This window comes from Podarcis gaigeae (genome assembly GCF_964106915.1).
Source record: "Podarcis gaigeae genome assembly, chromosome: 6".
Taxonomy (NCBI): domain Eukaryota; kingdom Metazoa; phylum Chordata; class Lepidosauria; order Squamata; family Lacertidae; genus Podarcis; species Podarcis gaigeae.
The window spans coordinates 25,324,935-25,340,407 of NC_139682.1; the positions used below are offsets into that span (position 1 = coordinate 25,324,935).

General features: G+C 40.5%; 1 protein-coding gene across 3 annotated transcripts in view; it reads right to left on the minus strand.

The window, feature by feature from the left end:
* Positions 1-909: 909 nt before the first annotated feature.
* The window catches only part of DHX35 (DEAH-box helicase 35), a 38,249-nt gene continuing 23,685 nt past the window's right edge, over positions 910-15,473 (minus strand). For 2 of the 3 annotated variants that reach the window (XM_083746203.1, XM_083746204.1), the window contains 9 exons: positions 13,239-13,293; positions 11,655-11,750; positions 10,101-10,195; positions 9,201-9,278; positions 7,778-7,907; positions 6,513-6,594; positions 5,883-5,954; positions 4,537-4,675; positions 910-1,908 (listed from right to left, as the gene is read on the minus strand). In XM_083746203.1, coding sequence (XP_083602329.1) covers positions 1,864-1,908; positions 4,537-4,675; positions 5,883-5,954; positions 6,513-6,594; positions 7,778-7,907; positions 9,201-9,278; positions 10,101-10,195; positions 11,655-11,750; positions 13,239-13,293 — 792 coding nt within the window. In that variant the 3' untranslated portion in view covers positions 910-1,863. The remainder of the gene's footprint in view (positions 1,909-4,536; positions 4,676-5,882; positions 5,955-6,512; positions 6,595-7,777; positions 7,908-9,200; positions 9,279-10,100; positions 10,196-11,654; positions 11,751-13,238; positions 13,294-15,473) is intronic. The other variant, XM_083746205.1, reaches the window with a different exon arrangement.

Below are 15,473 nucleotides of genomic sequence, written 5' to 3' on the forward strand. Positions count from 1 at the left end.
AAGGCAGCACCATCAGGTAGATTTCACTAGCTCATATAGCAACAGGAACTTTTCCTGAAAACGCATCAGTTCTACAAATTGCAAGCTGGGAACTTAAAACTTATTGCACTCGTTCTAATCAGATATTACCTCTATTCAGGATGGAAGCAAGGAAAATTTGCACGCAAGGAAAGGGATTAAGAAGCATAAGGAGATGAGATGACCCAACTTCTCCTCATAGATCATCTGTCAATCTTATACTGTAGTGACATCAGAAGCAGAATAAGGAATGGTGTGGTTTTTTTGTCTGGAAATAACAGGAAGTATCTTCGACACTCAGTGGAGGTCGTAAGTGGCCCTGCCTCTATCCGACTTCCTGGTGAAAGGCACCTCTTCAACTTCCTCCTCTGCAGTCTGGAGAACAAAAGAGGACTTCCTGTGTCTATCTAATGATGGCACTCCTCACTGGTGTGCAGTCAACACTTTTTTTCTGCAGGTTCCCCCACCCACCACCCCATTTATCTTGTTATATGTTACTTAGATGGCTTCCAGGCTGCAAAGAGGTTTATACTTTTGCAAAATATATAACTGCCAACTGTCTGATTGGTGGTGGCAATCATGACACCACCAATCATGGAGAAAGGTTGTTTTCTGCTGCTCCAGAGAAGCGGACACGGAGCAATGGATCCAAACTACAAGAAAGAAGATTCCACCTAAACATTAGGAAGAACTTCCTGACAGTAAGAGCTGTTCGACAGTGGAATTTGCTGCCAGGGAGTGTGGTGGAGTCTCCTTCTTTGGAGGTCTTTAAGCAGAGGCTTGACAACCATATGTCAGGAGTGCTCTGATGGTGTTTCCTGCTTGGCAGGGGGTTGGACTCGATGGCCCTTGTGGTTTCTTCCAACACTATGATTCTATGATTCTATGACACTCACTCCAAAGCAAGATTTGCAAGACCACAGATCCAGCACGGCAGTTTTTCAACATCCACAGGATCAAAAAAAGTTAGTAATACAACCAGATTATTTCAGCAAGAGGCGGCCCCTCAAGTTATTTCTCATTCTGAAACAAAAAGGCAAGCAGCTTGCATCCAACCTTGCTTGCGAACGTAATGTACATGCTGCCCAATTAAACTCCTCTCTAAAAGAGCTTAAACTTTGGGGTGGGTGGGAAACTTTGGTACACGTTAACACATCATGTTTATGGAAACAGGTTCGGCTTGTAAGCAAGTCATGGAAAAAAATGTGAAGGAGAAAAGAAGGGAAAGTCAATAAAGTATTAGAAACCTATTGCTTGACAGCAAAAAAAGGAAAATCACAGCAGTTAGGCACAATCACAGTTTCAAGGTTTTCATTGCAACCCATTAAGGTATTTCAAGGCTTTGCTTGTGGTCCCAAATCTGCCTACAATTTGCAGGCAGGTCTAGGATGACCAACAGCTTTCACAGTGGTCTAAAGGATCCTGAGCGCCACCTCCTCATTCTGAGGGTGTCGTTCCCCCCCCTCCCCCTTCCTCCCCAAGGGGTTCAAGTGTTGCTATCCACATATTGCGAAATTCCCTACAATTTTGTTATGTCTTCTTTTGTATTGTTCATTTCAAACTACCTAGTTTAAAAGGAGCAAAATTGCCCTGGGGAACAAGAGCGGTCATCACATTTAAGACTGTAGGATAAAAAAATATCCACAATGCAAGCTCTACTTAAGTGTTACAATGTATTGGTCATGCAAAAATCCCTACAGGATCCTGGCAGGCAGGCATTTCAACAGTTATAGTTGATGTGGGGTCAGGTTGCTAATCAACTAATTGTTGGATGGACAGTAGCACAGATTCAAATTGGCGGCAGGTTCTGTGTCTCGCGCTGAAAAGTTCGACAGCCGCGGCGAGTCAGTGATCGTCCACTTTAGTTCTTTTGGCTTTCAGGGAAAGGTGCTGCAAAGAAACGAAAGCATCGTTTTGGGTTTTCGTGAAACTCATAAATGCTCCAAGCGATATACTTTACTGTTCCAAGCTACATCAGTCTCCATGTTAGCAACAAATTCCGTCCTGCATTAGGAACTCCACACCAACTAAAATGTCGTTTTGTAATAGCTGAGAAATCAAGCCCGCCAGCATTGCCAGTATAGGAATCAGTGCTATTTAAAAAGCCATAGACGACTTCGCTGCCAGGTGCTTAAACAAAAACACCCCTGCTCACCTGCAACATTGCTGAGTTTTGTAATAACTTGTCTTAAGGAAAACATCTGCTATATTGTTATCTACCATAACAGTATTAATGCTGTCAGGGTAATGCCTTTATTTATTGCAAAGACAACAGGTTATCACACCAACAGCAACTCTAGCATTATAGAGGCACCCAACCAGTCTTTCCAAGAAGAGGGTTAGGGTTTCTGCCTTCCAGTGCATACTTGTGGTGTGGGATCAAGCTATTTACAGGAGTTCTCTTATTCAAGGCATAGGCAAACTCGGCCCTCCAGATGTTTAGGACTACAACTCCCATCATCCCTAGCTAACAGGACCGGTGGTCAGAGATGATGGGAATTGTAGTCCCCAAACATCTGGAGGGCCGAGTTTCCCTATGCCTGTCTTATTCCTTCTCTTCTCTCTTTGTCTCCAGAACCATACTATTACCCAACCTCTAGCATTTAGCACTAGCAAGTACGCCTTAGGGTTATTTTGCATTTTACATGGAGAAATGTGACTTCTGCCATCTTATGGCTGCTTCAACACTATTCCATAAGGTATAAAATGCTGGATCAGGCCTGTTACACAGATCTGAGTGCATTTACACAACATGGCAGTAGTAACTGCCTTGATACTGTGCCCAAATCACTTCTGCAAAAAAAAACCCTTATACTACTAGAGTAGCGTGGGATACAACAACATTGTGGCACCAATCACACTGCTACAGGTAACAGGTAAAGAAAGCTTTAAAGTCACTTAGCGCATTCTTAGAAGTGGTAAAAAGTAGGTATGTGAGTTACTCACATTTCTACTTTTCGAGCTTCAAAATAGGAAGCTGCATCCCAATATGGTAGGAACTCAGGATACCTTAGGGAACACCTCCACGCGACAATTTCTACCTGAGCTCTCGTATCTGGAGATGCCACTAAGTCTCACAATTTAAAGACTTTGCATCAAATGGTTCACAGAGCCAGATATCCTTAGTTCCTGCATTGTAGAACAGCCTCCTAGTTTCTTCTGTTGACTGTGTTATGTCCAAAGATGGAAGCATTTTTAAAAGAAGACGAAGTTTTCCTGCTGATACGACTATTATTTTCCAATCTGGACAAAAGCAGTCAAAAATAGATTGCCCCCATCTCCCAAAACCCTGGGTTGCATCCATCAAGTGATATTTAGAGTAGACACAGTGAAAACAACAGACTTAGGTTAACCATTTCCATTAACTTAAATGAATCTACTCTGTATATAACTAACATTGAACAAATACTCAATTTAACAAATTTCCTTATATTTGTGTAATTCTGACCAATCACACATAACTGATATTATTTTTAAATTGTGCCAGCCTTTTCATTGAGAAGTCTCTGCCAGAATTTCTAGTCATACAGGGAGGTACAACATGCCTATGGAGTCATATAATATGAAGCTATGATAATTATGAGCAATTACTATAGCAATTGCCAGTTACTTTTGATTAAGTAATGGAATAATGATTTGCATAACTGCTGTGTAGTTAAAGGAACCACTTTATATGTGACACAGGGAGGCACAATATTGGAATATTTTAGTGCTATCAACTCACTTAATTACAGATACCGGATTCCTAGAAGATTTAATATAATTGTGGTGTTGGCTCATTTCCTTCTCAAACCATACCTGAAACACTTTTGCTAAGTGGCCAAAACCACTTCCAGAACTTTTTAATGTTCTGCAGCACAATCAGTTTGAATGCATTACAAGATACAAAGCAGACAATAGCAATAATTTCAGGATGGGTTCACACACTGCCCAAGCATACAGGTTTTGTGTACCGGGATGCATATGGTTACTGTAGTGCCGTATAACATTGAAAATGCAAGGAGCAGATATTCGTGTGAAACTGATTTTTCTAGATCCATTATCACTTAGCTTTCAGACCACTGTTCTCAACAGAAACTGCTCTGGTGGATTATTTGTACCGAGAACTCAAGTGAGGGAGCACAATCCTTTTCATACTGCTAGACCTCTCAAAGCCTTTGATACAATTGATCATCAAACTCTTCCAGACCAGTTAGAGGCACTGTGTTGCGATAGTTGTGGTGTACAAACTGGTCGGAACTTTTGGCAACAGATACACCAAAAATTGGACTACTTATCCCATGAGGCACTCCTAGAAGAAATATTGTGATTTTAAGTTAATTTATCTGCATAATATTGTGATATAAAGTAATCTTTATCTGGAACAGAGTTTTATTAATTATTGGTAACTTTCAAACAATTAAATAAATACAAGCAAAAGCTGGGGTGGTGGGGAGAGGGGATATACTTATGCAAACCCATTTTGCAAGCACAGGTAAAAGCATAGAATAACAAGAGCTGCCAATACGGCAATGGTACCGTTTGGAGGCTATGCCGAGTCCGTACCGTTCCTTGCTGGTAAAAGTGAGGGGCCAGTTCCAATAGCCAAGCAGATTCAATTGCTGTTACGTCTCGCATGTAATACTTTGAGGTCTGCATGACTTCATTGTAGACAACCCTAAAAATACAGCAAGAAAAGGCACATGCACTAAGAGAACATTTGGATACATTCCCACTTAATATTGCATTGGAAAGGTTTCAAGATCTAGACACCTAGCCTTAATTCAAAAGTCACTGGGTGGTATTCAACTAAGTTTCACAGAGAGCAGACCTGACTTAGCCAGGTCCATTAATTTCAATGGGTTTACTATGTATAAAATATGAATACCACCATCTTTATGCATGTTCCCATCTGAATTCCCTATATAAAAGATCCCTCTCTATGTTGCCTACCTTCTCCTTATGACTTGATGTGGATTGGGTTACTAGTGAGCCTGGAATGTCATTCCCAATGGTTGGAAAACCATCTAATGCATGCAACAACAGCAGCAAGGATACTTGTCGCTAAGCACTGGAAAACCCAAGATTTGCCCACACTGGAAGAATTGCAGATGCAACTGATAGACTATATGGAGCTAGCAGAAATGACTGGCAGAATCCGAGACCTGGGAGAAGAGGCTGTGGAGGAGGACTGGGTTAAATTATCTAAAATTAGGGATACAATAATAGAAAATTATAATATAAGAATTGAAACAAGGTGATAAATTGCTGGGTAAAGCTCGAAAATTTGGAACGCAGGAGCGAGAGATGCGAGGAAGTCCAAAGAAGTGAAGAAAATGTGGATATTGGAAAAATTATATGTTATTTTGTTTGTTTTTTCTATTGTATTAAGAAAATCTTTAATAAATATTTTTTTAAAAAAGGAAAACCATCCAATGCAAGTGTACATTTTTATACCGCAATCAAAACACAAAGGCAGCACTACCGGTTATTGCTCATTGCATAATCCTTCAAAATTGGAGGATATGCACAAGATATGCTGAATTTCACATGTGTGTCTTTGTAAAGGCATTACAAACCTCCCCACTGTCATAGAAGCAAATGTTTACACCCTCTCAGATCACAAGCTTCTTGATCCTGCTGTTTGGGAGGGGGAAACCAGCTACTTGGCTTCCCAATCATGCAACAACATCTACAACTTGTTGCTGGTACTGCTCCATCTACCTTTATCGCCTTTTTCTCGATGTTAGTGTGGAATGAAGAGTACAGCATATATTCTGAAGCCACAATCTACCAGATGGGCTGTGTTCTGTGAAAGAAGAAACTCTCAACGATGTAGAATGTTAAGCTCAACCAGCACGCTAATGAAAACCTTTTCAACGTACCAACGAGGAGGCTTCTCTGCATACAGCACTGAGGTGGGGTGTATATAAAGTTCATGGTCATCGCGAATAGTCCTTGAAAGAACAACAATTATTTTAGACTTATAATATTTATTCATTACACAGCAATGGGACTGTGCCTAAAAATACACCTTTTCCCCCTCAGTTATAAGCCTGATCGTAGATAAGCAAAACTATCAAAGGATGCTGAAAACTGACCTGGAAGCTTGTTTATTTATTGGTGCCTTTGAAATACCTTTCTTTACCTCTTATTCACCTGAAATATTGCTCAGTCTACTTAGTGGACTGCTTCAAGTTTTTTTCCAGTCTCTTCTAAGCTGTTGAAGCTCAACTAAGCCAGGAGACAGAATGCCAATTTGTTTCAACCTGACGTATACCAGCTGATGGTACTGACAAGGAAGCATCATTATTTTTTTATGGCTACTGGCCTTCCAATGAACCCTTTGTAAGAATTTAAAGACAATTCTGATCTATATGGCCCCACTATGTTCCCTTTTATTTTCCCCTTACTCTCAGAGGCCTGAACTACAGTAATTATCACTAGTAAAGCCAGGGCAGTGTTGTTGTTTTTTTTCATTGTGGGATACTTATCACAACAAACCTCACATTTACCTGTATGCTCCGGTAGAGTGAAATCTGGCTGCATTAGCAAAGAATCCAGAAACTATACACCTTAGAACAGGGTCTGGATCTCCTAAAAGGAGGAAATGGACCAGTCATTCCACAAAGCTCATCAGATAACACCAGCTTTCTCCAACATTGTGTGCTTCAAATGTTTTGGACTACAACTCACATCAACTTCAGCCAGTAAAACGTAGTTGAATATCACCTACAATTTCAGTAGTTGTAACATACACTGAACTTCAAGTACTATGGCGGGTTATATTTTATTGTATTGTACTACAGAACTGGGTTTTTGTTAGCTATCCTGATAACTTAATTGAAGGGTGAAGAATAAATCCTAATAACAATTTCCCTGTGATTACATTTATCATGTATGCCCTTTATGTTTACAATCACACACACCTGGATCCAAGGTATGTACGCGTTTAACTTATGCCGAGCATGCTTCTGATTATTGTGTTCTCTTTAATAAGCACCTTCCTGCTTAAGCAATTTTTCTGGTTAGGTGTGTTCACTTCTGTTTCCCCAATACACTATATTGTTGCCTGGCTCCCCCCGCCCCCAATGCAACATATAATCTAGTCAAACATAAATAGACTTTGCAAGGAAGAGGGAAGTCTCAGATGCCAAAAGGGCTGTCTGCAAAGCTAATAAAGTCTATTCCAGTTTCCAGAACTCATGGGTTTAAATAAATATTCAAGCTTGTTATACAAAGACTGAAATGAATGTAAAAGTGAGGAATAGGTGCTCTACACTTAGTACATTAGAAAGCTTTTACAGTACTAAAAACACAATATACATCACTGAAGCAGTGTAAAGCAAATGGATAAAAAAGATCATGCTAAAAAAAGCAAGACTGGAATCCAACAGTGACTGTCCACTGACGGAAGGCTTTCATTCAGAAAAACAGGAGGCGGTAATTTTTGGTAGCACCTCTACCCATTACTGCAGTCCCCTATACCACACTAAATCTGCTCTGGAATGTCCCTCAACTATCTGGAGCAGATTTAGAGTGGGAATGGGCTAAAGGAAGATTGGGAGACCACCACAAATTGCCACATTCTGTTAATGCATTCTCTTCCATCAGCAGACAGCCACCACTGGATTAACACACAATGGAAAGAAACCAATGCTACAAATGTTGTGAAGCTCCCATGCAGCTCACAGATGGCAATTCTGGGGTTTTTTTTGTACTAAACAGAGTATAGGCAATAAATAAGAAATTGCCAAGATCTCTTCTCTCTTGCTCATACCTTCACTGGACTTTTTTGGTACTTTGAACTTGACAAGAAGTTTTTTCAGCTGCTCTCTCACAGTTGTGGCTCGGACAAGACCTTTATAATTCAGAAAGTGATCTTGACACCACTGGGAACTCTTGTTGTGCTGCAAAGAAAAAGGAACAGCTGAACGACCTTAAAAAGCTTGCTTTATAAAGGTGTTAGCTCTGACTTTATCTCCAGGTTTCTTTTCCTAATATTATGTGAGTGGGGATGCATGCACCAGGCAAAAAATCAGTTTGCAACAGATCAGTCTAAAATCCTACAACTCTCCTGGCAAGAACAGGTCATGCTGAAGGCCGGAATCTGGAAAGGAGACTCTGGTACTTAGCTACTCCTGCATTTCAAACATATCAGTTGATCCTGGGAAAATCTCATGTTAGGAATGTTAAGAAGAGCCTGGCTGAATCAGATAAAAGACACATCTAGGCCAATAGGTTACTCTCACTGTGACCAACAAGATGCCTATGGGAAGACCAGAAATAGGAGCTGAAAAGAACTTTTCCCACTTATGATCTGCAACAACTGGTGTTCAGGAGCAAACTGCCTCCAATATCAGAGGCAGCACCATCATAATGGCTAGTAGCCATTGAGAGCCTTGTCCTCTGTGAATTTGTCTTAACCACATTCAAAGTCATTCCATTTAGTGGCCATTACCATATCTGGTGTTAGCAAATTCCGGAGTTTAAATATGTTCTGTGTAGACATAGAAGATTCAGGACAGACAAAAGTTAACTAATATTCAGTTTCACTGGATGACCCCAGGTTCTAATGTTGTGAGGAATTATGTGTGCCACTATCAAATTTCTTTTCATTCTGAATCTAAATTTTAGTTGACAAAGCCATTATAGATGAGGGAATTCTGCAGTCAAAGCATTATTATTTTTTTACACTCCAAGTGTAAGCAGACATGATGGTAAACAAATATTTTACAAGGTCATGGGTTAGCAGAGGACCTAGTGTGTGTGTGAAACCTCATCATTTGTTTTAAATATCACAATACACACAAGTTCCTAGTCTTCACTGCCAAATAAACTTCAGAATGTATTGTCATAATATCCATTCTCTGAATTCCAAGAATGGCTAAATGGGGCTTTTGGTAACGTACTCTAATGCTTTAAATACATCTAACAATAAACACACCAGTGGGGCTGTGATTTTACACCCCAGGACAAACCTAGCTTGATTTAGATGAATATATTCTCTGATCAAACTAAGTGGAGCTTTAGGGCTCTGCACAACTCCCTGCCTACATCAAAACCAGAACTGACTTTGCTTCGCTCACAACGCACATCTGATCCTATTAATTGCTATGTTGGATGTCCCCAAACTTCTAATATCCACAACAACTGGATTCAAGGCTGGCAAAAATCTCATACCTCCTTTTGAGCTTACTTACTTTTATAAAGGCTTCATATGCATTAAGCATAGTGAGATGGTCACCTTCCTCCACAGCAAATTTTCTGTGTTCTCTGATCTGAAAAGGAGGAACATTTTGGTAAAGCAGCAACAATAAAACCCCACAGACACTCTTTAGACAGGAACCATATTCAGCAATATCAGTAGGACTCCATTTGTGAACGAATTTGAAAACAGAATCCTCAACCTTTACAATTTTCAGTGCATCTACTGTCACTGCTTATTCCTTTCCGCATTTAGTACTTACAATTTCTTCTATGAATAACATTATTTTGTTAAAAGCATTTTTAAGGGAAATAGTACACATACCCAGTATTTAAAACTTCTATGTATTTCTAATAAATCTTTGGGGGAAAGTTAAGCATACTGTAATTTTCTCATGCTCACCACTTGCCACTAGAAGGTATGCACAAATAAATGTAGTACAATGTTTTCAACTTAGACGTAATTTGTATGTCTGTCCAACATTTTTTTAGTGGAATAATCTCTTTAGCTACTGAATCATTCATTTTCCAACCTCTCAGAAAAAGTTTAAATCAGTATTTCATTCCTTTCCCCACATCCTGAAAGCAAGTAGCTCACTCAAAAAATATTATATTGCACCTTTCCACTTCTTGCAAAATATGCCCAAGGTGGTTAACAGCAACAAAGATTAAATAGCAATCACAATTAAAATGCAAAGCAAGAAGCATCATATGAAAACAACAGAACTGAAAGAGCCAGAAATAATGAGAGCCAAGGCAACAGAACTGCTGGAACAACATTTTTTCAGTTTGCATTGCAACACCAGTTAAGCAGTGACGGCAAACAGATTTCCTGGGCAGTGAGTTCCAGTGGCTCTTTCCAGTGTAACAGAGCTGAGTTCAGAAATGGCACTTACAGCTTGTGTCTTTTGGTTTGGAGGAATCATAAAGATATTCTGGATCTGCATCATGGCTGCAATGCTCAGGATCTCCTGTGAGCAGCCAAAATTCCCTGCAAAATGAGTTTAGGGGAGAAGGAACTTTACTTTTACACTGACAACACAAAGCACATTGAGAAAATTTTATATTCCTCACCCGTGCTATATTAAAAATAGCTATAGCAGCTCTCAAAGAACTATATGACAGGAAACACTATGGGTTATATAAAGTGGTGGCTCCATCTAAGAGAAGTGCTTCTGCAGGGCAAGGCACCCAGTTTTCACCAATCCCTCTAACTTAATACAGTCCCTCTTCCCACCAAAAAAAAAAGCTTCTCTAAAGGCTAGGTGACCCCCTGGAACTGTATGGGATATAGCATAGAGGCCTGCAATGGGTTCGAGGGACTGGCGGAAATGGGGTGCCTCACTTTGTGCAAGCAGAAAAACTTTTGCTAGCCAGATGCTATTCCTGGATACAATCCTAATATTTTGCTTCTGCTATGTAGTGGAGAACAGAAACTCTAAATGTCATTTCAAAATGCTTGTTGAAGCAGCTATTTTCTAGGATAGAGCATGCTGTAAACAGCCCTGTGATCTTCGGATAAAAGGCAGGATATAAATTTAATTAAATAATAACAATAACATAGTGATAGCAGGCCAAATACCAGAGCAGCAGCTGTTGATGGACTACATTTATTTAACACACATGTTCAGTTCTCAAGCAAGTTGAGGCAGGGAGCGCAGGATGTCTGCTCATCACTAGCAACCACACAGAAGATAATCCAACTAAAATCCCATATTGCTTGAGATTCTGGCAGCAATCTAATACCATCTACTGTGGCGTTGCCTGTTGCATCTCCAGAGCCATGCAGTGGATTAAAGGCTTCCAGCTCAATGTAAAACCTAAGTATGCAAACTACAGTGGTACCTCATAAGATAAATGCCTCGTAAGACGAAAAACTCGCAAGACGAAAGAGTTTTTCGTTTTTCGAGTTGCTTCGCAAGACGAATTTCCCTATGGGCTTGCTTCGCTAGACGAAAATGTCTTGCAAGTTTGTTTCCTTTTTCTTAAAACCGTTAATATCCAGGGTGCATTCAGGGGGTGCAGTTGTGACTTGACTTCAAGGAGCAACTCATAGCACGCGGTGTGGTAGCCTTTTTTGAGGTTTTTGAAGACTTTGGTGATTTTTGAAGCTTTTCCAAAATCCGTGCTTCGAAAGACGAAAAAATTCGCAAGACGAAAAAACTCGCGGAACGAATTAATTTCATCTTGCGAGGTACCACTGTACTTTCTTCACTATTCTCTGTTGCATCCGGCATTCAAAGACTCATTTGTTCACATTATGGTATCCAGCTCAAACAACAAATAATCAGTTTACAGCAACAAAAACAAATACAATAGAGGTGGATTTATTTATGGCACTTGTATGCCACGTACCACAACATAGAAGTCACTGGGAGACCTACAGCATATTAATTAAGCTGGACTAACGATACACAAGCTGATTTACAGTTGCATGACACTGGCATTACCTGATTCTAGGAGCATCTTTGCAAACATGGGGTTCAAAGGAAACTCAGCTATCCTGATTCCAAGAGGTTCCGTGAGGCGGCAATATTTATCAAGCCCTGCAGGAAAAACAGCAGCAATATAAAATGCAAATACATACTGATGACTCAACACAGGGTTATAAAGTATTTCAAAACAAATTAATTATAGGAATGACTCTCTCCAGAGAGGTATTGCAATACTGCATGTACTATTCTGCGGAACTAAAATTCTAGCTAAAATTTATTCCTGCGCCTAAAAAGCAGAAACTGTGAGCTGCTGGGAGAATCAGAGACAAGCCATTCTGCAGCATGCAAGATGGGTTGCTTGGCCACTCCATCGGATTATAAACAAGCTGCTTTTTATTAACTCTACCAGTAAGCCAAAAGAAGCAGCCTGAATACCACTACAATGGTACCTGTAGTACGCTTCAGGTTACAAACTCCGCTAACCCAGAAATAGTACCTCGGGTTAAGAACTTTGCTTCAGGATGAGAACAGAAATTGTGCAGCATCCACGCAGCGGCAGCAGGAGGCACCATTAGCTAAAGTGGTGCTTCAGGTTGAGAACAGTTTCAGGTTCGGAATGAATTAAGTACTTAAACCAAGGTACCACTGTACTGACTTCATCCATGAGGCAAAGCAGATGCATTTTTATTTTACTACATTTAAGCCCACCCTTCTTCTACCATGGAGCTAAAGGTGGTAAATACAGTACTCCCATGCTGTCTCCCATTCAGCTACTGACCAGACCGTATCTTCCCAGCTGCCGCAAGGTAGCTGCCTCACATGGTCTCTGATCTTGTAGCGGCACATATATAACACACCCTTACTTCTTTTACTGAAGGATTTAATTATGCGTGCTTTGCAAATAGATCTGATAGCAACCTCAGATTATAGGTATTATCACATAGGGCAAAGAGGGCTCCTGGAGCATCTAGCCAAAGCTACTATTAGCAGACAGAGGCCTAGCTATCACTCCCAAACTTGGCTATATAAGATAGTGCCTTCTTTTAGATAAAATCTACATAGTCAATATCCATATAGGCTGAGAATAGGAAAGAGAGAGGGTTCTAATGAAAACCCCACACCTTGAAGGACTGCTTTACTTATTATAATTCTCAATTACTCCAACGGACTATATAATGAGAAAGGCTTGTTCACATGTCTGTACTTGCAAACCACCCATGAAAATCCATCAGCGGCTCGCCTTGCACATGTGTCTCCATATGAACCAAACAGAATTATTATTATGGGAACACAATGTGAAAGCAACTACAGAAAATCTGAGCATGGAAACCGGACTCAGACAGTGATTGAGGAGATAAATGACTATCTTGAAACCACAATACCTTGTTTAAAGAAAACGCATTATCTCCCAGCATCACAAAAGCCTGACGTGCTCTTCATGAGATACCAACAATACAAGTCTACTATTACATTTAAGTTTTGCTTTTAACATTTTGGAGTTAAGTCTAAAGGTGCAGGGCCTTAATGAACTTAACAGCATTGCTGGCAATGGTGCACAATTCAGCTGAAAAATGACGGAAATCAGCAGAGGAACCTTACCTCCTAATGCATAGAGCAGCTCCAAAGCTTGCACCATTGACTGAGCAGGTGGAGGCTGGGGGGAAAACACATACATACCATTTGTTCTGCCTTCTGTATGGACATGTATTACATTACAAGGAACTCAAGGGACACAGATAAGGGCTCCCATGTGATCGCTCACCCAGGTCCCGCTTATGCCTGCAGGTATTTCACGGTCAAAAACTTTTTTAGATATTTCCTGAAAAGAGTTGTGAGCCATGCAGGTCAACACTGCTTCATAGCCTTGTACAGGCTGTGAACATCAAGACTTCAAAATCCTCTGGTTTTGCTAGCTACTCGAGACAAATTTCTCTAGCACTCATGCTGGATAACATCTCAGCACACTAGAGCCCTGCACTCAAATGGTTAGCTCAGGTGTCTTCAACTCGGTGCCTGCCAAGTGCCAGTACCTTTCACGGCACCCATAAACGTTCACAGTAAAAATCCACAATAGACGGTTTGGCTTTCCTGCTTAGTTCTTGTCCACAGTGCCTCAGCTTCTTTTAATTAAACAAGCTCCCTTAAACATGTCTACATTTTATTCAATGCAAGATGCAAACAGCTTCTCTCTGATGTGGGTTCCTTTTCCCACTATTGATGGGGCAGCTGATAGGAGGAAAAATGGCTGCACCATTTTGTGGTCCCTTTTTTTTCTTTTTTGCTCTTTTAGATGTGGCAGCTGTTTTGTGTTATGCCATGACCACATTTTGTGACCATTGCCCACTACATTAAAAAAAAAGCTGGTGACCCCTGATTAACATGAACAGAGTTTCAGAACTGCCTTGTGGAGCCACGGAAGTCCAAATATTAAGTACAAAACCAGAAACTTTAAATATTCCAGAACTGCAAGGATAAGGTGGCACTGGAAAATGGAAGTTATATATAGGATCTAATAAATCCAAAGATTTAGAAAGCTACATCAAAATCCTGCTAGTGGGGAAAACTATTTGAACAGTTTAAGTATGCTTACATTTAATATATATGTTTTATTAAATTGCTCGTGACAGCTGGAGTGTGTTGAAGGGATGACAGAGGGAACACTGCAAAACCTAGAACCATGTGCTCCAAAATTTTGGCCAGAGACTGGTATTGAAGGCTGGGATGAAAAGAATCAGGAAGCAAAGAGACACTGGACTTGTATGAGACGGAATCAGAGCTAAATTAAATTTTAGTGAATCATCTGCCAAAGCTGCCCGCAAGGGCACAATGCACAACTCAACTGTGCTAGACCGATGCAACATCTTTCCATGCTACATCACCAAAAACTCTCTCTATTGGAACTGACTATTTTTTGCAACTGTTGGAAGTGCAATTTCAATTGCTCCTGGTCAGAACAAGTCGAGGGTGCTGTGCTGCTCCAAGACAGAATGCTCTGGGCATATGGAACCTGACCAGTGCTGCTGTGACCAAAAGCTATTCAGTCCCAGGTTACTTTATATTCTGCATGATGCAGCATGCTGGTAGCCATGAAGACCCCTAGATGTCCCCATTCAGCAAATAACGTTCAATCACAAGCTAAACATGGGAAGAGATTGCAAAATCTAGTTAACAGATCTATATATTTATCATTATATACCACTTTCTCGGCTATTCAACATCTCAAAATAGTTTACAATTAAAGCCACAACCACCAAGCAGTCTATTGCCAATAACACCAACATTGTCTGCACCAGAGGGGTGCAGGGAAGAGCAAAGGTAGGGTAAGTTCCACTGCGTAAATTAACAAAACAGCAGCACTGGATTGGAAAGCCATCTGAAAATGGATGCTTTATTTTTTTTTTTCCTGTGGAGGTTCCTGAGGTTCTTGCTTTCTTTACTAGAAGCACAGGGCTCTCCAGAAGCAGTTGGGCAAACACTCGACCTTGGTGTTAGGTCCACCCTATCCTACTTCCTGAGTGTCAGAGCAATAGTTACTAGGCTATGAACCATTGGCCTCTGATGGTCTGCTACCTACTAGTAATATTCAGAGAACATTCACGACTTACAAGCTCTTTTTAACCTTTCTCCTTATAGCCTGCAGGCATTTCGAACCTTTATTCAGAAAGAGCCATGAGACATGCAGAAACAAAAGGGAACATAAAAGTGAAGGAACACTTCTCAATCTGGCATTTAACAGGAAGATATGCATATGGTCCCCGTGAACACAACAGGACAGCAGACCTTGGAGTCCTTGTAAAATGGCTTACAACGTGTAGACAAAGTTGACAAACCACG